Source organism: Oncorhynchus keta, chromosome 10 (assembly GCF_023373465.1).
Source record: "Oncorhynchus keta strain PuntledgeMale-10-30-2019 chromosome 10, Oket_V2, whole genome shotgun sequence".
NCBI classification, from domain to species: Eukaryota; Metazoa; Chordata; class Actinopteri; order Salmoniformes; family Salmonidae; genus Oncorhynchus; species Oncorhynchus keta.
The window spans coordinates 23,261,966-23,285,319 of NC_068430.1; the positions used below are offsets into that span (position 1 = coordinate 23,261,966).

Below are 23,354 nucleotides of genomic sequence, written 5' to 3' on the forward strand. Positions count from 1 at the left end.
CAATTACAGCCTCGAGTCTTCTTGGGTATGACGCTACAAGCTTGGCACACCTGTATTTGGGTAGTTTATCCCATTTGTCTCTGCAGATCCTCAAGCTCTGTCAGGTTGGACAGGGAGTGTTGCTGCAAAGCTATTTTCAGGTCTCTCCAGAGATGTTCGATTGGGGTTCAAGTCCAGGCTCTGTCCTTGAGTGGCCCAGCCATTCAGAGATGTGTCCTGTAGCCACTCCTGCGTTGTCATGGCTGTGTGCTTAGGGTCATTGTCCTGTTGGAAGGTGAACCTTCGCCCCCCAGTCTGAGTTCCTGAGCAGGTTTTCATCATTATCTCTCTGTACTTTGCTCCATTCATCTTTCCCTCGATCCTGACTAACGTCCCCACAACACGAAAAAACATCCCCACAACATGATTCTGCCAACACTATGCTTCACCGTAGAGATGGTTCCATGTTCCCTCCATATATGTCGCTTGGCATTCAGGCCAAAGAGTTCAATCTTGATTTCATTAGACCAGAGAATCTTGTTTCTCATGGTCTGAAAGTCTTTATGATTTTGGCAAACTCCAAGTGGGTTGTCATGTACCTTTTTTTACTGAGGAGTGGCTTGCGTCTGGCCATAAAGGCCTGATTGATGGAGCACTGCAGAGATGCTGGTCTTTCTAGAAAGTTCTCCCATCTCCACGGTGGAACTCTAGAGCTCTGTCAGAGTGACCAAGGCCCCTCTCCACCGATTGCGCAGTTTGACCGGGCGGCCAGCTCTTGGAAGAGTGTTGGTGGTTCCAAACTTCTTCCATTTAAGAATGATGGATGCCACTGTGTTCTTGGGGACCTTGAATGCGCCAAAAAAATGTTGGTACCCTTCCTCAGATCTGTGCCTCGACACAATTCTGTCTCGGAGCTCTACGGACAATTCCTTTGACCTCATGGCTTGGTTTTTGCTCTGACATGCACTGTCAACTGTGGGACCTTATATAGACGTGTGTTCCTTTCCAAATCATGTCCAATCAATTGAATTTACCACCGGTATACTCCAATCAAGTCGTAGAAACATATCAAGGTTGATCAATGGAAACAGGATGCACCTGAGCTCAATTTCGAGTCTCATAGCAAAGAGTCTGAATACTTATGTAAATAAGGTATTTCTGTCTTATTTTTATAAATTTGCAAATAATTTCAAAAACAGTTTTCACTTTGTTATTATGGGGTATTGTGTGTAGATTGCTGATGAACTATTTTTATTTGATCCATTTTAGAATAAGCCTGTAATGTAACAGAAAGGAGGAAAAATACTGAATCTGAATACTTTCCGAAGGCAGCGTATGCTGCACGTCCATTATTTGTCTGTTTATGTAATTCTCCAGTGAGTTACATGCGCTTCACCTATACTTCAAAACTGAGTTTTAGCACTCCTATTTTTCTTCCTGAACCTCATTCTGCCTCCTCTAAAGGACAGAGATATCTACAATTTCTAAACATGTGTGTCTAGCCCGAAGGCCATTCTTAATATACACTCCCTGGTTAACTTGGGTTGATGTTGTCACTCCTGGGCCCCACACAGTATCAGTCTCATACCGTTTGCCTGAAATCAAAAGGAGACTGAATGCTGCAGAATTTAAGCTTAGTTTCTCATGCATAAACCCTTCCAACTGAGTCCCCCACAAACACCCAATTTCATACACACACACACTTACATGCCTGCCAAAACTCACGAACACGTAGACAGATTAAGAGTTCCGGGAAGACCAAGTTGGGCACAACAAGAAGCATGCAAATGTCAAAAGGCATGAAGGGAAATAATAAACAAATTTAAACAAACAGATTTGTACAGCTCATCTTTGTTGGACTGAGTAGACTATAGTTTGATGGATCGCTCACTCAGTCCCTCTGACTTCTTTCAGACAGATAGGTACTCAGACAGTCACAGAATCCCTCTCTGTCGCGCAAAGGCTTGTAAGGGCTAACTCACATTTCTTATGTGCTTTGCTGCTTTTGCCTCTCGAAATGGAGTATGCATGTGCGTGCGTCTAAACAAGCCAGTGTTGTTATGGTTGTGCTGGGCATGGTTTGACAGAGGTTCTATTCAGCCAGTGCATTGAAACAAGAATGGAAACTAAGTGAAAATGACTGCTTCTTTTGAGTGCCCTCAACCCTGCCACTCGTCAGGTTTAGTTAGTTCTCGGTCAACACCTGCTAAAATGCAAACCCATTTGATCCTGATATAACACCTTTGTACACTACTCCCAGTCAAAATTACTGTACTGTGATCTTGGAATCACTTTGGGCCAGATTCAGACTTGACTTTCCTATGCACGCCGTTCCTACACACTTCTCAGTATTTGGTATTCAGACGTAACATTATGCAGGTGCGTAACGTGCTTTGCAGGTGTGGTTCCCTTGCACGTGCAGAAAACATATTTAATTCCACCTCTGAAAACCCTCCCACCTGCTGGCCAACAGCTTTTCTTGTGGGGTTTTCATTCAATAGTGTTTTCAGTACATTTATGACAAGCCATTCTTTTTAATTTGGTGTAGACCTTTTCAATTAGAAGTTTCTCGACAGACTCAATAGAATATATGGAGAGAACTGTTCAAAATATTAGGGATCAATGAAAGAAAGACATGTAAATACACATTAGTCTCCTTTTCAGCACCAATTGGTAGATGTAAAAAATACTCCGATCTTAAATAATATATAAGGTTAGGAAAAGTGTTTATCAATAAAAAAAAAAATGGTTTGGAGAGCCTTTACACACAAAATATATTGATGAATCAAAAATAGTGGTTGATTAATCCTGAAAGTTGCCATATTCAATTGTTCAATCCATTTAAATATTGAAAGGTGAGAAAAGTGTACAACGGGTTGAACAGTAGTCCTATAACTCTACCTTAATAATCCTCACTAATTATGGAACTGTGATGACAACGGTCCAGTCTCCATGAACCATGTGCCAGGCTCCAGGTTTAAACTGCTATCTATGGTCTGCATTCCATAAATAGGCTACAGGTTCCAAATGATTGCACAATTTGTATTACATTAGCCTAACAACCCACTATTGCTAGCGATGCTCAGGAACAACCACACCAACGTGGAAGAGGAAAGAAAGGCTACCGATAGCGGATCATATTTAACACGATACAAGGTCTGTTTTGGAGGCGTTGTGCAGTCCTTTGTTGGCTTCACAGGTGCTACTTATACTGTACAGAGGACCTTGATAGTTCTTCACCATTGGGCTCAAGTGACCTTCACATCTGTAAGGGGGGTTTAACCACATTTAGAGATGGAGGGAGAGATAGCAAGATAGTAGGGAGCAAGGAAAGGACAAGAGGACAAATCAGGCCAAGATGAAATTAGAATCTTATATAAGGGCGGCGGTGACGTCATTTGACATAGCAGAGCAAGAATTAGCCCAATGTTCCTGTTCGGGCTGGTCCCACAGCCTGCGCTGTTAAACAGGCTTAAATGAACATCCAAATTACTTTAATGAGATATTAATGACACACCCTGCTTCATCACAAACCAGCATTATTGATATATGATCACTCAATTAAGTGGATACAGTATGTTGACAATTTACTGTCCATAAGGATTATTACTGTCATGCATTGATGCATGTTATTTTGGCTATACATCAAGTGAATCTTATTGTACTGTTGGCCATAATGCATTTATCTCCAATAGCGATTGGGTTGTACTTCTATGTAAATCATCACACTTAATTCTTCATCCTCACTCTGGTTATAGAAGTGTTTGTTTTCCTGTTATCATGTTTAAGAACAAAAAATGTAATGCAAGGGATTCTAATGATGCGCTCTCTCTCTCTCATCCCCTCCCTCTTTCTCTTAATTACATCGTCTTTGCAATAATAATAGCTGCCCTCCCCACTCCTTGTCCCTCTGTATCTCTGACGCTGAATTTGGGTTTACATAACCGTTGTCGTGTGCCCAGGAGAGGAGGATGTGAGTGGTGAAGGGGAGGGATGCTGCCTGTTTCTGTGTTTGTATCCCAGCAGCTAAACCGCTCAGGTCCAGTAGCAGTACTGAGAGTCCAAGAGGAGATAGATGGAGTGAGACATAGTTAACTGTGTGATTTGATCTCTATAACCCCAACACATAGGGTTCATCATCCATGTTGTTGGCCGTGTTGTTGACCTTAATCAGTGCTATCCTCATACACAGTGAATAGGGCAGGGATGTGTATTGTGTCAGCTGTAGAAAGCCAAAAACTATGTTTAAGACTTTTGAATACATTATATTCTATTAAATTCCATCACATGGAAAACCCCAATAACAGGATGTTCTAGAGATTCAATACATTAATAACGACACTGAAAGAACAGTAATTGACTGACTCAGTCATACACAAACATGCCCCCACACCTAGCCTGCTGCTGTATATTTAGCCGCCTCTAAAAATAAGAAGGAAAAGAACTGTCTAATCTGGAGAGGACGCAAATTAACTGTCCACCCCCGTCACCATGTGTTCTTGTTCCCAGATCAGCTTCCCACTCCTCAGGCTATCTGCAGGTCTCTACTGCACGTCTGCACATTTCTCTGTGTGGTCGTGTGTTTCTCTTACGAGATCATGCAGATATACAGTCCCCACCCTGAAGAAAAATCTGTCTGAGTGTTTGGTCAGAGCAAATATATTTTTGGTATGGTAGCCTACTTGTGCGGTCTGTGAGTGTGATCCCCGGCTACTCATAAGATCATAGAAAACTCTATGCCACTCATAGTGTTCTCAAAAGAAAAACTCACTTTCCAGCCTTAGGGATGGAAAATACAAATCCCTTGTGAACCACTCAGACATGCACTTCAGACATCTCTGTCCATTGACCGAGAGACGCATGTCTCCTTTGGGGGCAACCTCACGAGGAAAAATAGAACAACCAATACCAAAAGCTTGCAGAAGAAGCAGAGCAACAACATCAGTCTTAGTGTCAATACGTAATGATTTACATGTTTTCATATTTTTTTAAATGATGCTGAATTTATTCATACTATTTCATCCTTCCACAAGATAGATTTGTGTTGGGACTAAGGTTGCTACCCAAGCCGGCTGGTCGATCGGTTTGCATGCCAGAGACGCGACCCAGTCGCTCCGTCTTGTTGAACTGTATCTATGGCCGCGACCTAGTCATTCGTTTTAAATTTTCCATGGCCATACTGGCTGGCAACGTTCTTATCCCTTGCTTGCTAGCTAGCCAACTATGGCTAACTTACAGTAACGTCAAAAATTTCAGCCAGAATAACAGCAAAGTAGCTGCATTTGCATTTGTTTAAGATGTTTTCTAATGACATTTATTTGGTGTACATCCGTAACAATGAGCTAATATTAGATGAGCGATTTCGCCTGGCATAGAAAATGTGCTCTCTTGTCAGGACACTGTTGTTCAGTGGAGCTAGCCAACAACACAGCTAACACAATCACTTCAAACTGAAGCTGGAAAGACTGCAAACTAGCTGCATTTTGTTTCGTTTTACCTGTTTTCTATTGACAATTTTTTGTATATATCATTGAAAATGATGCCATCTGATTCATGATTTTGACTGGCTGAGAAAAGCTGTCCGTCTGTCTTGTCCTGACTCCTGACACGTTCATTACTATGGGACAGCTGGAGATTGAATTTAAATATTGAAACAATGTTGAAAATGTTGGAGAGACAGACAGCAAGGTTTATACAAATCTCCACTGTTGAAAATAAAATGATAGTCTAAAAGAAATGTGAGAATGTCTAGATGCTTTTTATAGCAGAGATCAAGTTTATGAATTTCCTGGCTGGGCTGATGAGACAGTGGATTGCGCAGTGAGATGGAACAGAGTAAACAAGCATTTCAACGTCATAGCTTTAGCTGGTGGTAACTTGTGGAATAGACATCGTCTGGAATGCGTTTTTAACAAATCAGCATCCAGGATTAGACCCACCCGCTGTTGATAAACACAAGAAACTGTTGAGAGTGAAAAACCCAGGAGTGTTGCAGTTCTTGACACACTCGGACCGGTGCACCTGGTACCTACTGCCATACACTGTTCAGAGGCCACATTTTTGGCCACATTTTTGGTCTTGCCCATTCACACACAATCCATGTCTAAATGGTCTCAAGTCTACACTGACTGAAGTGGATTGAACAAGTGACAACAATAAAGGATCATTGCTTTCACCTGGATTCACCTGGTCAGTCTGTCATGGAAAGTATACTCAGTGAATATGCTGTCCCCTCAGGGACTCTGTGCAATAGAGGTACTCTGATACCTAAGTATGTTTAACTAACTGAAGGTAAGAGAGACACAGCTTCTTTCTTTCATGACCACCCAACCAGATCGAAGGACATGTAGCCACTGGGAGGGAGTTGCCTAGCACTCCAGAAATCTGATGCTTCTTCTGATCACTGATCTTTCATCACCTTTTCAGCACTTCTACAGTCTAGTTTTCATACACATCTTTATGATCTCTGTCTTCACTGGTAACATAATTGTATCCAGGAATTCAAGATCACTTTACATGGCATGTCCATTCAAACACATTGCTTTCCATGATACAAAACATTATTATTCTCATATATTCATAGACAAAGAATTGGACTTGGACTTTTTAAGGTCTAAAAAACAGCATTGAGCAGTTCAGAAGAAATGTTTAATATCTGACTGACAACATGTACACTGAAAATCAGTCTTTGTACAAAAAACAGGCATAAAATGCAGATAAATGGACAAAAGAAACAGAAATAGGCTAGATAATAGATGTGCAAGATTGACTGTTTCAGAGGGTAAGGGAGACTATGATAGAGTGACTAGGCGAGTTGGTATTTGTTTGTCCTCACCTCTCTTAGCTCTCTATTTCCGTGTCATTATGTAACCAAGCTGAACAAATATGTCTTTATCTAAGGGTAGACAAGCGAGCCCAGGCTGTAACCAAGAGTCTTTCTGTTTTTCGGTCTCTTGCTCTCTGTGTGTTTTTGCTGTCATAAAATATGTTTGAAGTTGATGTTAGTTTGTGGCCCAGTGAGCTCTCCCATTATGTATACTTCCAAATGGATCCTAGTCAGCAGAATTACTGTGTAGGCTATGCTACTCTTCCTGGGGCCCATCAAAATTAAGGCAGTTTATACCATTTTAAAAACATTACAATGCATTCAGACTGTTGGCACTTAGGCCCATACTCCACCACTACCACATATATACAGTACAAAATCTGTGTGTGTGTGTGTGTGTGTGTGTGTGTGTGTGTGTGTGTGTGTGTGTGTGTGTGTGTGTGTGTGTGTGTGTGTGTGTGTGTGTGTGTGTGTGTGTGTGTGTGTGTGTGTGTGTGTGTGTGTGTGTGTGTGTGTGTGCGACTATGTTTGTGTTGCTTCACAGTCCTCTCTGTTCCATAGGGTGTTTTTATTATCTGTTTTTTAAATCTAATTTTACTGCTTGCATCAGTTACTTGATGTGGAATAGAGTTCCATGTAGTCATGGCTCTATTTAGTACTGTGTGCCTTCCATAGTCTGTTCTGGACTTGGGGACTGTGAAGAGACCTCTTGTGGCATGTCTTGTGGGGTATGCATGGGTTTCCTAGCTGTGCGCCAGTAGTTCAAACAGACAGCTCGATGCATTCAACATGTCAAGACCTCTCAGAAATACAAGCAATGATGACCTCAATCTCTCCTCCACTTTGAGCCAGGAGAGATTGACATGCAAATTATTAATATTAGCTCTCTGTGTATATCCAAGGACCAGCCGTGCTGCCCTGTTCTGAGCCAATTGCAATTTTGCTAAGTCCTTTTTTGTGGCACCTGACCACACGACTGAACAGTAGTCAAGGTGCGACAAAACTAGGACCTGCCTTGTTGATAGTGTTGTTAAGAAGGCAGGCAGAGCATCACCTTATCAAAGACATACTTCTCCCATCTTAGCTCCTGTTGTTGTATCAATATGTTTTGACCATGAGAGTTTACAATCCATGGTAACTCCAAGCAGTTTAGTCACCTCAACTTGCTCAATTTCCACATTATGTATTACAAGATTTAGTTGAGGTTTAGGGTTTAGTGAATGATTTGTCCCAAATACAATGATTTTACTTCAAGAAATATTTAGGACTAACTTATTTCTTACCACCCAATCTGAAACTAACTGTAACTCTTTGTTGAGTGTTGCAGTCATTTCAGTCGCTGTAGTAGCTGACATGTATAGTGTTGAGTAATCCGCACACATAGACACTCTGGCTTTCCTCAAAGCCAGTGGCAATTCATTAGTAAAGATTGAAAAAAAGTAATGGGTCCAGACAGCTGCCTTATGGAATTCCTGATTCTACCTGGATTATGTTGGAGAGCCTTCCATTAAAGAACACCCTCTGTGTTCTGTTAGACAGGTAATCCTTTATCCACATTATAGCAGGGGGTGTAAAGCCATAACACATGTGTTTTTCCAGCAGCAGACTATGATCAATAATGTCAAAGGCTGCACTGAAGTCTAACAAAACAACCCCCACAATCGTTTTGTCATCACTTTCTCTCAGCTAATCATCAGTAATTTGTGTAAGTGTTGTGCTTGTTGAATGTCCTTATCTATAAGCATGCTGAAAGTTCGTTGTCAATTTTTTACTGTAAAATACCATTGTATCTGGTCAAACACATTTTTTTCCAAAAGTGTACTAAGGGTTGGTAACAGGCTGATTGATTGGCTATATGAGCCAGTAAAGGGGGCTTCACTAACCTTAGGTAGCGGAATGACTCGCTTCCCTCCAAGCCTGAGGGCACACGCTTTCTAGTAGGCTTCAATTGAAGGTGTGGCAAATAGGAGTGGCAATATTGTCCGCTATTATCCTCAGTAATTTTCCATCCAAGTTGTCAGACCCCGGTGGCTTGTCATTGTTGATAGACAACAATCGTTTTTTTTTCACCTCTTCCACGCTAACTTTGCGGAATTTAAGATTACAATGCTTGTAATTCATAATTTGGTCCGATATACTTGGATGTCTAGTGTCAGCACTTGTTGCAGGTATAGTATGCCTAAGTTTGCTAATATTGCCAATTTAAAACATCATTAAAGTAGTTGGCAATATCAGTTGGTTTTATGATGAATGAGCCATCTGTTTCAATGAATGATGGAGCTGAGTATGCCTTTTTTCCCAGAATTTAATTTAAGGTGCCACAAAGCTTTTTATTATCATTCTTTATTTAATTTATCTTGGTTTCATAGTGTACATGTTTTTTTCACACAGTACCATAAACCTCTAGGTTTCAGACAGGGGGAAAGTTGTCCATGGAGAATATATATATATTTTTTTGTTTGTTTTTTACGGTGTAGGCCTAATAGAGAGCCCATTTTCATCTTTGTCCATTAAATTACATATGCATCGATATTTCTTTGCTCAGTGGTATGCTTACAGGGCACTTTCTCAACAATACATTTACAATACAATGAACACTCCACTCCTCTGTCCACTGAAGAGTTCATCACTAGCTTCCATAGCCACAAGGTCATAATTATGGCTAAACCCTGCCCATTTCTATAATTTATATTCTTAAAATTGTATTTTAAACCTAACCTTAACCACACTACTAACCTTGTGCCTAGCCCTGCCCTTAAATTAAAATAAGAAATATATATATTTTTTTTTTTACTTTGTGGCTGTGGAATCTGATTTGGCAATGGAAGCAAGAGGAAACCCACTGAAAACTGCGGAAAAACAACCTCGAACAAAAAATGGTATAAGGCTGACCTCTGCTGGCAGTCAAATGTTGTGACTACAACAGCTTTGACTTTGAATCTGTTTTTTTTAATGGTATTTTGTTGTTCTTTATTGCTGAGGTGTAGTTAATTAACTACCCAAGTGCAGTCCAAAAACGTGGTTTCATGTGTTTTATATATATTTTATAAATGAGTTAATGACCAATAAGAAAGAGAGTTCCAAACCTCTCTGCCAATAAGAGCTAGTTTTCAGTTTTCCCCTCCCCACCACCCCATGTTGGAGTTCGTTTTGCAAGGCCCGGTGCCCTTGATGAGGGAGAGTTCACTTAAGGACCACTGGAATGCTCTAAAATGAGCAAACTACACCAATCCAATCAATTTTTTGCTTGAGAAAGTACTCTTGGTAAGGGACTGTACGTTATTTATAATGAGTGATACTTGGAGAAAACCGGACCTCTGAAATAGAAATGGAAGGCCCTCCATTCAGTAAAATATATTGTTTACCTGACCCTCCCTGAACGTTTGAAAAAAAAAAACAAGTGACCCTCCCCAAAATATAAATTAAAACATAAAGTGGATAGCAGAAAACATGCCTACCGTTTATCGTCACTCATTGAACAGACCAGAGCCTTAGATATGCAGTTTTAGAAACGTTTCTTCGTTTTGTAAGTATTACATGACAAAGTAGACAGAAGGTTGTGGATTTGCAGACCACCGTGGGCAAGGGTAGGGTTGAAAAGATATCCATTATAATAAAAGCACTGCATGAATCTATCAAATTATTTGCGGTCTGAGAATTTTTTTTTTTTTTTTAAAGGGATTTTATTCAATTGTACATCATTTTTCATCACTGGAGACAAGCAGAATATTTGTATTACCACAACAGAGCATGACAACGAATGAGCGTATGCTGCAGCACCGGAGACGGTTTGATTTCGATCATTTTCAAATTTCATCATAATTTTGATCATTTTCAAATGTATTATATTTTATTCCATGACGATGTTGTACAAAATAGATTTGTGTTGACTGTGATTAGGGCATTGGGAATATAAGAGCATCTGCTTGGATAAATAAAAAACTAGGCATACAAAGCTCACCGCATGATCTTCAAACCTAATACTGACCAAACTCATGTATCTAAAAGTGAATTCAAAGGCAAAAGGTCATGAGGAGGTAGGCGAATAATACAATTTTGCAGATTAACACTGGAGTGATTAATGATCAGATGGGCATGTACAGGTAGAGATATTGGTGTGCAAAAGAGCAGAAAAGTAAATAAATAAAAACAGTATAAAAACAGTATGGGAATGAGGTAGGTGAAAAAGGGTGAGCTATTTACCTATAGACTATGTACAGCTGCAGCGATCGGTTAGCTGCTCGGATAGCTGATGTTTGAAGTTGGAGAGGGAGATAAAAGTCTCCAACTTCAGCGATTTTTGCAATTCGTTCCAGTCACAGGCAGCAGAGTACTGGAACGAAAGGCGGCCAAATGAGGTGTTGGCTTTAGGGATGATCAGTGAGATACACCTGCTGGAGCGCGTAATACCCTCACATACCTCCTCAATTCGAGCCCTGGTTTTAATTTAACACACCAAGCTCTTTACTGACACAGATATTTAAGGAGTGCATGGTGACTAATGGAATTGGCTGACAAAATCCATGGATAGTAGACTATCATTTTGTCTATCAAACAGGTAGTCTTACCTATAATTGATTGAATAGGAAAAAACAGGATACAACAACAAATTGCCCTCTTGTTGTTAGTAGTCTGAAGTCAAATTAAAATGAAGACTGTTTAAATTAATTTAGCGTTCTCGAATTAGCCAACTTTCAGCACCCATGCGCTGCCCATCTCCGTGGCTGCCGCTTCATAGTAATGTAATGTATGTAAATTACTCGAATATGGCTCATTGTGAGGTCAATATCTCTGATAAATAGCTTCATTATGGGCAACAAAACATATTGTTTTTATTCAAATCAATTCTAGAAGTATCAAACTGAACAGGACATCAGTAGACCTAGTCCACACGCACAGATATTGAATGTTTTGGACAAACACAATGATTTTATATTGAGATTTGAAAAACGGGCAGCGGCACAAGAGACCCCTAGACAAATAGGATTTTGGTCACACTGGGCCAATATTTTCTCGATTCAGAAATCATTGAAGACCAATACATTTTTTTTTTAAATCATGATCATGCATTTTAATAGAACTGAAGGTAAATTGGACTACAGATTTAGCAGTCTCGTGTCATAATTTGAGAAGTTTTGCATTTCCTGCAAGAGCAATATTGTTTATCATAATCAAACCTGAATCAATGCATATTTTTTTTTGTGAAGTGTCAAGATTTCTCAAACATAAACAGTCAATAATAAAACTAACGTAGTTGGTATCTAATCATGTCTGTTCAATCAAACATCTACTTTCAGAGCATATCCCCCAATGTGAACTACACTTGCTAACTAGTTGAACGCGGCTCGTGCATAACTACAACCAGCTAGCAAGTCGGACATTTCAGAGTTTCCTTGTTCCGACTAAAACATGAACACGGCATATGGTACTAGGCGCTTAATTGGTGACGTGTCTTTACGGAGCTTCCTTTTCAGTGCCGGAGAGGCTAGGTGGTGCCACGCGAATTGTGCTGATCCTTCAAGTGGCACCAATTTAACACAACAGGAATCGGATCAAGGACACCATGGGCAGTGAGTGATTTTTTTTCCCCCTACTTCTATGCATGTCCATGTACCTGTGAACTGCATATGACATTTATCTTAGAAATATTTAACTTGGCTAGGAATGGCCATTTAGCTAGCAAGCTACTATATTGTAATGCTAACATCAGCCGTAGAGTCACAACGTTAGCTATCTGGCTAATTAGTTACGTTAGCTAGTTATTGTGCGTTCTTAGCTAACATTTGCTAATCTGGGTTACATACAACACCATTTTACTTAACAATGAACTGTTAAATAAAGCTAGCAACATATCCCATGTGATGTAGCTAATGTGAGTTACCATATTAACGGAATTGGCAGCTAACGGTAAAGCCAAGTCAGGACTCGGTAACGTTACTTAGCCAGACTCGAGGGCCCATAAATTGTTGCTGTTGGCTCTTGTTCGGGGCATCTAGATTGCTGTGTGCACCTACAACATTATCACATTATCTACCCTATAGTCTTGCTGATGTCAACCTTATAGGAAATGTAGCACCGTCTTTGCAATTAATGTGATAGTAATTTAGTTTGCTTCTAGCTCGATAACATTGATTGAATAAGCCATTGCCAATGAATGTCAATTTCGTTGAGCCTAGTAACTGTATTTCCATTGCCTCTTTTAATATACTCATAATTATCTGTAAGACCACTAAGTTTGTCCCCACATGTAATCTAACTAGCTATACTAGCTTATTGACCTTGTTAGTGAGTGGAACCAACTTTTTGCATGCGTGGGAGTGATGACGTTTCATCCGGACATAGTTTAAGTGTCAGCTGTAGAATTATGTAGTAATACATTTTATAGCGCTTTTCATTAGCCAGAATCTCAAAGGGCTTGTTTACCAAAATAAACAAGAAGTCAAGAAGTCGTTTAAAAAAAAAAGTCTAGAACAGTAGCTCGCTAGGTGAAGTCCGTTTGAGTGCTTGGGCAGACTCTGTCATGAGGTGATCTAGATGGTCATCAGAGGCGGTAGTTAGGTCAGCATGTCCAAGAGCAGGCATCTCGATGTCATCTCCGCTGTCTGCAGATTCTATTGATGTTCTATACTGATGTTTTAGCTCTCCACAAAGTACATCCCACATCCCACACCTTAGCCAAATAGATTTAAACAGTTTTTCGCAATTCCTGACGTTTAATCCTAGTAAAAATTCCCTGTCTTATGTAATTTAGGATCACCACATTATTTTAAGAATGTGAAATGTCAGAATAATAGTAGATAAGCTGAAATAAATCATTCTTTCTTTCATCACAGTCCCTGTGGGTCAGAAGTTTACATACACTCTATTAGTATTTGGTAGCATTGCATTTAAATAGTTTAACTTGGGTCAAACATTTTCGGGTAGCCTTCCACAAGCTTCCCATGTTAAGTTGGGTGAATTTTGGCCCATTCCTCCTGACAGAGCTGGTGTAACTGAGTCAGGTTTTTAGGCCTACTTGCTCGCACATGCTTTTTCAGTTATGCCCACAAATTGTCTATAGGATTGAGGTCAGGGCTTTGATGGCCACTCCAATACCTTGACTTTGTTGTCCTTAAGCAATTTTGCCACAACTTTGGAAGTATGCTTGGGGTTATTGTCCATTTTGGAAGACCCATTTGCGACCAAACTTTAACTTCCTGATTGATGTCTTGAGATGTTGCTTCAATATATCCACATAATTTCCCTACCTCATGATGCCATCTATTTTGTGAAGTGCACCAGTCCCTCCTGCAGCAAAGCACCCCAACATGATGCTGCCACCCCGTGCTTCACGGTTGGGATGGTGTTCTTCTGTTTGCAAGACTCCCCCTTTTCCTCCAAACATAACGATGGTCATTATGGCCCAACAGTTCTATTTTTGTTTCATCAGACCAGAGGACATTTCTCCAAAATGTATGATCTGTGCAGTTGCAAACCGTAGCCTGGCTTTTTTATGGCAGTTTGGATCTGTGGCTTCTTCCTTGCTGAGATGCAGTTCAGGTTATGTCGATATATTACTCGTTTTACTGTGGATATACACTGCTAAAAATAAATAAAGGGAACACTAAAATAACACATCCTAGATCTGAATGAACTATTCTTATTAAATACTTTTCTTTACATAGTTGAATGTGCTGACAACAAAATCACACAAATTATCAATGGAAATCAAATTTGTCAACCCATGGAGGTCTGGATTTGGAGTCAAACTCAAAATTTAAAGTGGAAAACCACACTACAGGCTGATCCAACTTTGATGCAATGTCCTTAAAACAAGTCAAAATGAGGCTCAGTAGTGTGTGTGGCCTCCACGTGCCTGTATGACCTCCCTACAACGCCTGGGCATGCTCCTGATGAGGTGGCGGATGGTCTCCTGAGGGATCTCCTCCCAGACCTGGACTAAAGCATCCGCCAACTCCTGGACAGTGTGTGGTGCAACGTGGCGTTGGTGGATGGAGCGAGACATGATGTCCCAGATGTGCTTAATTAGATGCAGGTCTGGGGAACGGCAGGCCAGTCCATAGCATCAATGCCTTCCTCTTGCAGGAACTGCTGACACACTCCAGCCACATGAGGTCTAGCATTGTCTTGCATTAGGAGGAACCCAGGGCCAACCGCACCAGTATATGGTCTCACAAGGGGTCTGAGGATCTCATCTCGGTACCTAATGGCAGACAGGCAACCTCTGGCGAGCACATGGAGGGCTGTGTAGCCCCCCAAAGAAATGCCACACCATGACTGACCCACCGCCAAACCGGTCATGCTGGAGGATGTTGCAGGCAGTAGAATGTTCTCCGCGGCGTCTCCAGACTGTCAGGTGCTCAGTGTGAACCTGCTTTCATCTGTGAAGAGTACAGGGCGCCAGTGGTGAATTTGCCAATCTTGGTGTTCTCTGGCAAATGCCAAATGTCCTGCACGGTGTTGGGCTGTAAGCACAACCCCCACCTGTGGATGTCGGGCCCTCATACCACCCTCATGGAATCTGTTTCTGACCGTTTGAGCAGACACATGCACATTTGTGGCCTGCTGGGGGTAATTTTTCAGAGCTCTGGCAGTGCTCCTCCTGCTCCTCCTTGCACAAAGGCGGAGGTAGCGGTCCTGCTACTGGGTTGTTGCCCTCCTACGGCCTCCTCCACATCTCCTGATGTACTGGCCTGTCTCCTGGTAGCGCCTCCATGCTCTGGACACTACGCTGACAGATACAGCAAACCTTCTTGCCACAGCTCGCATTGATGTGCCATCCTGGATGAGCTGCACTACCTGAGCCACGTGTGGGTTGTAGACTTCGTCTCATGCTACCATTTGAGTAAAAGCACCGCCAGCATTCAAAAGTGACCAAAACATCAGCCAGGAAGCATAGGAACTGAGAAGTGGTCTGTGCACCTGCAGAACCACTCCTTTATTGGGGGTGTCTTGCTAATTGCCTTTAATTTCCCCCTGTTGTCTATTCCATTTGCACAACAGCATGTGACATTTATTGTCAATCAGTGTTGCTTCCTAAGTGGACAGTTTGATTTCACAGAAGTGTGATTGACTTGGAGTTACATTGTGTTGTTTAAGTGTCCCCTTTATTTTTTTGAGCAGTGTAGATACTTTTTTACCTGTTTCCTCAAATCTTCACAAGGTCCTTTGCTGTTGTCCTGGGATTGATTTGCACTGAAGTAAGTTAATCTCTAAGGAAGAACGCGTCTCCTTCCTGAGGGATATGACGACTATGTGGTCCCATGGTGCATACTATTGTTTGTACAGATGAACGTAATACCTGCAAGCGTTTGGAAATTGCTTCCACGGATGAACCAGACTTGTGGAGGTCTACCAAAAACATTCCTGGGGTCTTTTGATTTCTCATGATGTCAAGCAAAGAGGCACTGGGTTTGAAGGTAGGCCTTGAAATGCATTCACAGGTACACCTCCAATGGACTCAGGCTGATTGACATAATTTATCAGAAGCTTCTATAGCCATGGCACAATTTTCTGGAAATTTCCAAGCTGTTTAAAGGCACAGTCATCTTAGTGTATGTAGAATTGTGATACAGTGAAATAATCTTGTCTGTAAACAATTGTTGGAAAAAATACTTGTCATGCACAAAGTAGATGTCCTAACTGACTTGCCAAAAATATAGTTTGTAACAAGAAATTTGTGGAGTGGTTGAAAAATGAGTTATGACTCCAACCTAAGTGTATGTAAACTTCTGACTTCAACTGTATGTAGACCTACCTCACTGTTCTGCATAATGTAATTCTCTGGTTAATACTTTATTTTACTGTGTATGTTAAATCACTGATGTATAATGTCATTTTTGCCCAATGGCCTCGTCTTTTCCAGTAAAATTTTTGGAAGTCATAAAGCCGTTTTGTGCGGTCTTACCTGAGATTCAGAAACCAGAGAGAAAGGTACAGTGTACTGCAATTTCTCTTCACTAGCTTTTTTAAAACTGTCTTAGCTCTAGTGATGTCTCTCTAAAATATCCCTCTTTTCGTTCTACAGATTCAGTTCAGAGAAAAAGTACTATGGACTGCCATCACGCTCTTCATCTTCCTGGTGTGCTGCCAGGTTAGTATCCGCCGGGCCTGAATCTTTCTCCGTGTAATTCTATCTATTGTATGGTGCTTGCAGAGAAATCCTGCAGTCCACATCACATTTCATTTGTCACATGTTTCGTAAACAACCGGTGTAGACGAACAGTGAAATGCTTACTTATGGGCCCTTCCCAACAATGCAGAGAGAAAATAAAAATGAATACCAGGAGGAATAAATGGACATAATCTCTCACCAGCTGAACATATAGTTAAAGCCACAGGTAATAATGACTCAATGGGTGCAGTTGTCGCTCTTGTGGGTTCATTGTATTGATTCATTCTTTGTCCTCAAGATTCCACTCTTCGGCATCATGTCCTCAGACTCCGCAGATCCCTTCTACTGGATGAGAGTAATCCTGGCCTCCAACAGAGGTGAGAAACCAACAGTCTGGCTCTGCTTAGTTTGAATGCTTGTCTGTTTCTTCTCATTGATAAATGGCTTTCGATCTTGTTTAAACACATCCCTATTACATTTTTGCTGTTTGGTTCGTACTTCTAACATGAAGAATTCATTATGCCCTGTGACGTTATCAGGTCGTATCTCTTGACGAGCTCACTTTCTTTGGCTGATTTGTCACTGTATTCAGAGCTTTGCCTTGGTATAATCCTCTTTCCCATTACAACCGTGTTGGTTCATAATAGTTGACTGAAAACAGTACTGTGATCCCACTATTCTACAGGTACTCTGATGGAGCTGGGTATCTCACCCATCGTTACCTCCGGTCTCATCATGCAGCTGCTGGCTGGAGCAAAGATCATTGAGGTTGGAGACACCCCCAAGGACAGAGCACTCTTCAATGGAGCGCAGAAATGTATGTCTGCCCTACAAAGTTTTTTACCAAGGAATGGGATTAATCGTGAGATAAGGGATGGTTATTTAACCACCTGACAACTGAGTTTTGTGCTTGTATGTGATGGATAGTCGAATAAGGGTCTATCCTGTCATAAAGCTGTGGTGTATTCAGTTTTTCATTGTCTATCAACTCATAGCTGTCCTAAGGATATTGAATGCAACCCAGCTCCCTTTCTCCTCTGCAGTGTTTGGCATGATCATCACCATTGGACAGTCCATTGTGTATGTGATGACAGGCATGTACGGAGACCCATCAGAGATGGGTGCTGGGATCTGCCTGCTCATCATCATTCAGGTTAGTTAGACCCCCCCCCCCCATTACCACTACACTGCTGTCTGTAATGGCTGAAACCCAAGTGACAATGGCCATGCGTGAACTGGACAGTTCATTAATTTGACCCGTAAAGTACAGAGACCTTTCATTACATAAACCCCTGGCTGCCATTTCTCTAATCTTTCAATCAGCGATGACCAGGCAGATGAAAGCTGAGCAGACTATTTGAAGCTCTGTTGTCCCGCTTTCTTCCACAGCTTTTTGTGGCAGGTCTGATTGTGCTGCTGCTGGATGAGCTGCTGCAGAAGGGCTATGGGCTGGGCTCTGGGATCTCCCTGTTCATTGCCACTAACATCTGTGAGACCATCGTCTGGAAGGCTTTCAGCCCCACTACTGTCAACACTGGCAGAGGTATGTATACTGGCCTTACTGCCACCTGTAATTGTATTGACAATATACTCTTATTTTTCAGTCAGGGTTGCTCCCTCTGCTGTGGTTGGTTGAGTAACCTTGTCTCTTGTGTCTCAGGAACGGAGTTTGAAGGTGCCATCATTGCCCTGTTCCACCTGTTGGCCACTCGCACAGACAAGGTGCGCGCCCTAAGAGAGGCATTTTACCGCCAGAACCTGCCTAACCTCTTGAACCTCATCGCCACTGTCTTCGTCTTTGCTGTAGTGATATACTTCCAGGTCAGTGGACAGACAACTCCCTATATCGTCTTGGCTGTTTTTTGATTGGTTTTACAAATTGCTTTCAATTCATTGCTGAAATCGTAAAATAGGGAAACTACGCCACTGTTTGCCTCAGTACTTTGTTTTGTTGATGAAACAGGATTGTCCAGCAGCGTGGTCAGGAAGTTGCTGTACATATTCTGGTGTTCTATCACGAGTGCAATGATGTGAGGGAAAGAAAGTGTTTGAAGTAACTTCTTTGTTGTTGTAATATCTCAACCAGATGTGGCAGTTTCCCCTTTATGGATTTCAGTTTTAAATCACCTATGATATGACCATTGGATCTGACAATGTGAATAAATGGTCAGACCAAAAACCTGAATGATTGAACATCAGCTTTGAATACCATTAAATCTCAGTTGTTTGAAAGGTCTTGAACACTTCTCGCCTCCTCCTTCCAGGGCTTCAGGGTGGACCTGCCCATCATGTCTGCCCGTTACCGTGGCCAGTACAACACCTATCCCATCAAGCTCTTCTACACCTCAAACATTCCCATCATCCTCCAGTCTGCCCTCGTGTCCAACCTGTATGTCATCTCTCAGATGCTCTCCACGCGATTCAGCGGCAACTTCCTGGTTAACCTGCTGGGAACCTGGTCTGTAAGTGCCTATCAGAATGACCTTAGAGTGCTGCTTTAGAGTCAATCACACAGCAGTAGACTTACCTTACCAACTTTCATTACACCAGTACTATTTTAAAATGCACATACACTTGGTTATTTTATTCCATGTAAACCTTCGTGAGTTCAACAGTACTGAATACTTCTGTGACGTCTAATGGGTGACCGTAAACAATGACGATTCTATTTGAAGCCATAATGTGGTTATGATCACATGTTTTGGACTACCATATAAGAACACTGGGAGGGTTGACAGAATTAAATATTTCATTTCAGCAGGCCTGTGTAAGAGCTAGCCTTTGGCAGGTTTTACTCACAGCCTTGATTGAGCTATGCATTGTGGATTAATTGTATGTGTGGTTGTTTGTGTATAGGATACTTCCACTGGAGGACCAGCTCGTGCCTACCCGGTTGGAGGTCTCTGCTACTTCCTCTCTCCCCCGGAGTCCTTTGGTTCTGTTCTCGATGACCCCATCCATGCTGCCATCTACATCGTCTTCATGCTGGGCTCCTGTGCCTTCTTCTCCAAGACATGGATCGAGGTTTCGGGATCCTCTGCCAAAGATGTGAGTCACTTGATGCACCAGATATATCTGTTTCATATTTTAGATTCACTTAGGGTATGTATGGTAGTTGCTAACGCAGGTCTGTATGTCCAACAGGTGGCTAAGCAGCTGAAGGAACAGCAGATGGTGATGAGGGGACACAGAGAGACCTCCATGGTGCATGAGCTCAACAGGTAAAAACATATGCACTCTGGCTCAAGTGTGAAGAATTATTGGTGTGTATACCTTGCTACACATTTCTAATATCTTGTGTTCTGTGTGAAGGTACATTCCCACAGCTGCAGCCTTCGGTGGCCTATGCATAGGTGGGCTGTCTGTCATGGCTGACTTCCTGGGTGCCATTGGTTCGGGTACTGGAATCCTATTGGCAGTCACCATCATCTACCAGTACTTTGAGATCTTCGTCAAGGAGCAGAGTGAAATGGGCAGCATGGGTGCGCTGCTATTCTAGAGCCCCCCCCCTCCCCGTTCCTCCAACACATACCACAGACAGATGCAGCCTTGACAAATTTGTACTTTTTATTTTGCATTGTCTAATGTGCACAAATCAGTACATTTTGCCTCTGGGATGCATCTTCTTTCTCAGCTTCTTGTGTTCCTAGTAGCTCTTGAGGGCTCATATGCAGACTGGATCTCATCGGGGAAAGAAAGGCGGCATTTGTCCCAGTGTTCAGCATGGAATTGCACCTGTTCTGTCCCATTGTTCTTTCTTTCAATACCATTCACGTCCTCTCTTGATCTGACCAGCTAGGATACTCTGCTGACTGTGCTTTTATTAACCTGTCTGTAGGAGATGAGACAAAGGTTTGACATGATGTTGTTGACTGAAGTCATGTGAGGTTGGCTGAAGCGTGCTCAAGGAAATTGAAGGCTGAGACACCATCTAAAGGAGTCTGTGCTTAAACCAACACACACTACACCTGGACATTTTTGGAGAGTGGAAAGAAAGCCATGTCATGTTCATTTCAGGTCATCGCAAGCTGGGCATGGAGTTTGAAGAGCCACATATTGGGGTGAAAAAATATAAAAATATACTTGTATTGTATTCCTTAAATGGCCCTGGGAATTTTCAACAAGTGTTGTCATTTTATATATATATTTTTTAAATCATGGAATATATTTGTATTCGTGCTGGTCTTAGCAAGGGCATGTTTGTCCTTTTTTGTCTCTGGGTCCTTAAGGGAAGGGTTTGTCTGTTGTGGTCTTCTATTTCCCAGACTGAGTCACTGCAGATACTGCCTATATGTGTTTGGGAGGGAAAGGGGGCTAATTTTGGGGGGTTTTTACTTTTTATTGGACAATTGTATTTAAAAAAAAAAAAAAAAACTTTTTTTTTTTTTTTGGGGGATGTCATGCACCATGCCACCCACTAAGACAAACCATTGCAGTGACCCCCAAATAAAATGCTATTATGGATAGGGTCTTTGTGGAGGCCAGGATGTTTCAAATAAAGCTGAAAAGCATAATTCTGTGTTGAACATTCTCAGGTCATGATGAATCACTACAATATGCATCGAACTGGGTACAAAACCTATATATAATTCTGTGGTATGTACTCCCAACCAGTGGTGATTTTACCATGTAAGTCTTGGTGGGACAAAAAGATGGATGCAAGCAAAGACAAGTGATTTTCACCATAATGGTGACAAATGGTGCTTACATAAACCTGTCCCAACATCTTACCACTGCTAGACCTGGTTATCAGTAGAGCATTGTCTGGCAGTGAAACAGTTCATTCAGCCTCATTTACTGCCTTAAAAAAAACATGGACAACTTGTCAATGACACTTGAAATGTACAAACTGTAGCATAAGGGGATGACTAGTGGCTAAGAGGCAATCTGTAATTTAGACTAAGACACGAGTGAGCTAGGATGTATGTAGTCAACTATTTGTTTAGCACTTTTGAAATGTACAGCGACAGAATTCAGAACATGGGCAGTTCTTAGTGTTCTCCCTGTACACCAAGTCAGAACTGTAGGATAAATAAAGGGGGCATGAAAGCTCTTCCAAAATTCTGACTACATTTCTCTAAAACATGTTATGGGCTACATGTGCACCGCCAAGTCAGAACAGTAGGTGAAATTAAGAGGGGTAAATACGCCAAATTATTAGGGCACATGGGCTACTAACTTCTTACTACACAACATACACTTAGTTTTACTTTCTTAGCTACACTGTACATGTCTCTCTGGCATACATTTATGCAGCAGCATACAATATGTTTTTGGACTCACCTTCTGCTGTGTTCACTTGAACATGAAGGTGGCGCAGCGGTCCTTCATGTGCAAATTTTATCATCAAAGTCTGGCATTCTCTGGATTTATGGTGCTTTCAAAACAACTGGGGAAAAAAACTAGGTTGAATCATGTCATTGATCTTCAGGTCATAGCTCTAGAAAGAGGCCGGATTTACAATTCAGAGTTGGATGACCGTTCAAAATGTATTTTCCCAGTTGGAGCTCATTTAATCCCGACTTCCCAGTTGTCTGGAACTCACTGTATTCAAATATTCGCCATTCCCAGTTAACAGTTTTGAGCGCGGCACAAATCATGCTTCATTGACAGCATGGCCAATGTTGAATGCTTATCATTTTAAACTTGGAAAAAGCTCCTTAATCTCATGGGACCACTGAATAGCAGGCTAGTGATTTCGTTGCAATGCTTGCAGTTAATGTTAGCCACTGTCACTGATTCCTTCCAAACCACTCATTGTTGAATTCGCAATTTCCAACTTGTGTAATGTTTATGTCCGATGAGCACCGATACACTTTATAATTTATTTTGAATCAGTCAATCAAATGTATATATAAAGCCCTTACATCAGCTGATGGCACAAAGTGCTGTACAGAAAACCATCCTCAAACCCCAAACAGCAAGCAATGCAGGTGTAGAAGCATGGTGACTAGGAAAAACTCCATAGAAAGGCTGGAACCTAGGAAGAAACCTAGAGAGGATCCAGGCTATGAGGGGTGGCCAGTCATTTTCCGGTTGTGTCGGGTGGAGATTATAACAGAACATGGCCAAGATGTTCAAATGTTCATAGATGACCAGCAGAGTCAAATAATAATAATCACAGTGGTTGTCGAGGGTGCAACAGGTCAGCACATCAGGAGTAAATGTCAGTTGGCTTTTCATAGCTGATCATTCAGAGTATCTCTACCGCTCCTGCTGTCTTTAGAGAGTTGAAAACAGCAGGTCTGGGACAAGGTAGCATGTCCGGTGAACAGGTTCCATAGCCGCAGGCAGAACAGTTAAAACTGGAGCAGCAGCATGACCAGGTGGACTGGGGACAGCAAGGAGTCATCAGGCCAGGTAGTCCTGAGGCATGGTCCTAGTGCTCAGGTCCTCTCTTCAGATGAGAAGGATTAAAAAGGATTTGCCAGTAGA

The 23,354-nt window shown here is 41.7% G+C and overlaps 1 protein-coding gene across 1 annotated transcript; it reads left to right on the forward strand.

The window, feature by feature from the left end:
- Window positions 1-12,208: 12,208 nt before the first annotated feature.
- On the forward strand, window positions 12,209-21,445 carry LOC118388402 (protein transport protein Sec61 subunit alpha). The gene is made up of 12 exons (XM_035777447.2): window positions 12,209-12,375; window positions 16,671-16,738; window positions 16,833-16,898; window positions 17,218-17,296; window positions 17,605-17,736; window positions 17,963-18,072; window positions 18,309-18,462; window positions 18,580-18,740; window positions 19,184-19,381; window positions 19,776-19,967; window positions 20,064-20,140; window positions 20,232-21,445. The coding sequence occupies exons 1-12, from the start codon at window positions 12,369-12,371 to the stop codon at window positions 20,416-20,418; spliced, it is 1,431 nt and encodes a 476-aa protein (XP_035633340.1). The 5' UTR covers window positions 12,209-12,368; the 3' UTR covers window positions 20,419-21,445.
- Window positions 21,446-23,354: the final 1,909 nt, after the last annotated feature.

Bases quoted from the DNA above. Each gene is read 5' to 3' on its own strand.
- LOC118388402 (XM_035777447.2), top strand. The intron at 16,739-16,832 runs GTACAGTGTACT...TTCGTTCTACAG, and splicing joins TTCAGAAACCAGAGAGAAAG to ATTCAGTTCAGAGAAAAAGT. The intron at 20,141-20,231 runs GTAAAAACATAT...TTCTGTGTGAAG, and splicing joins ATGGTGCATGAGCTCAACAG to GTACATTCCCACAGCTGCAG.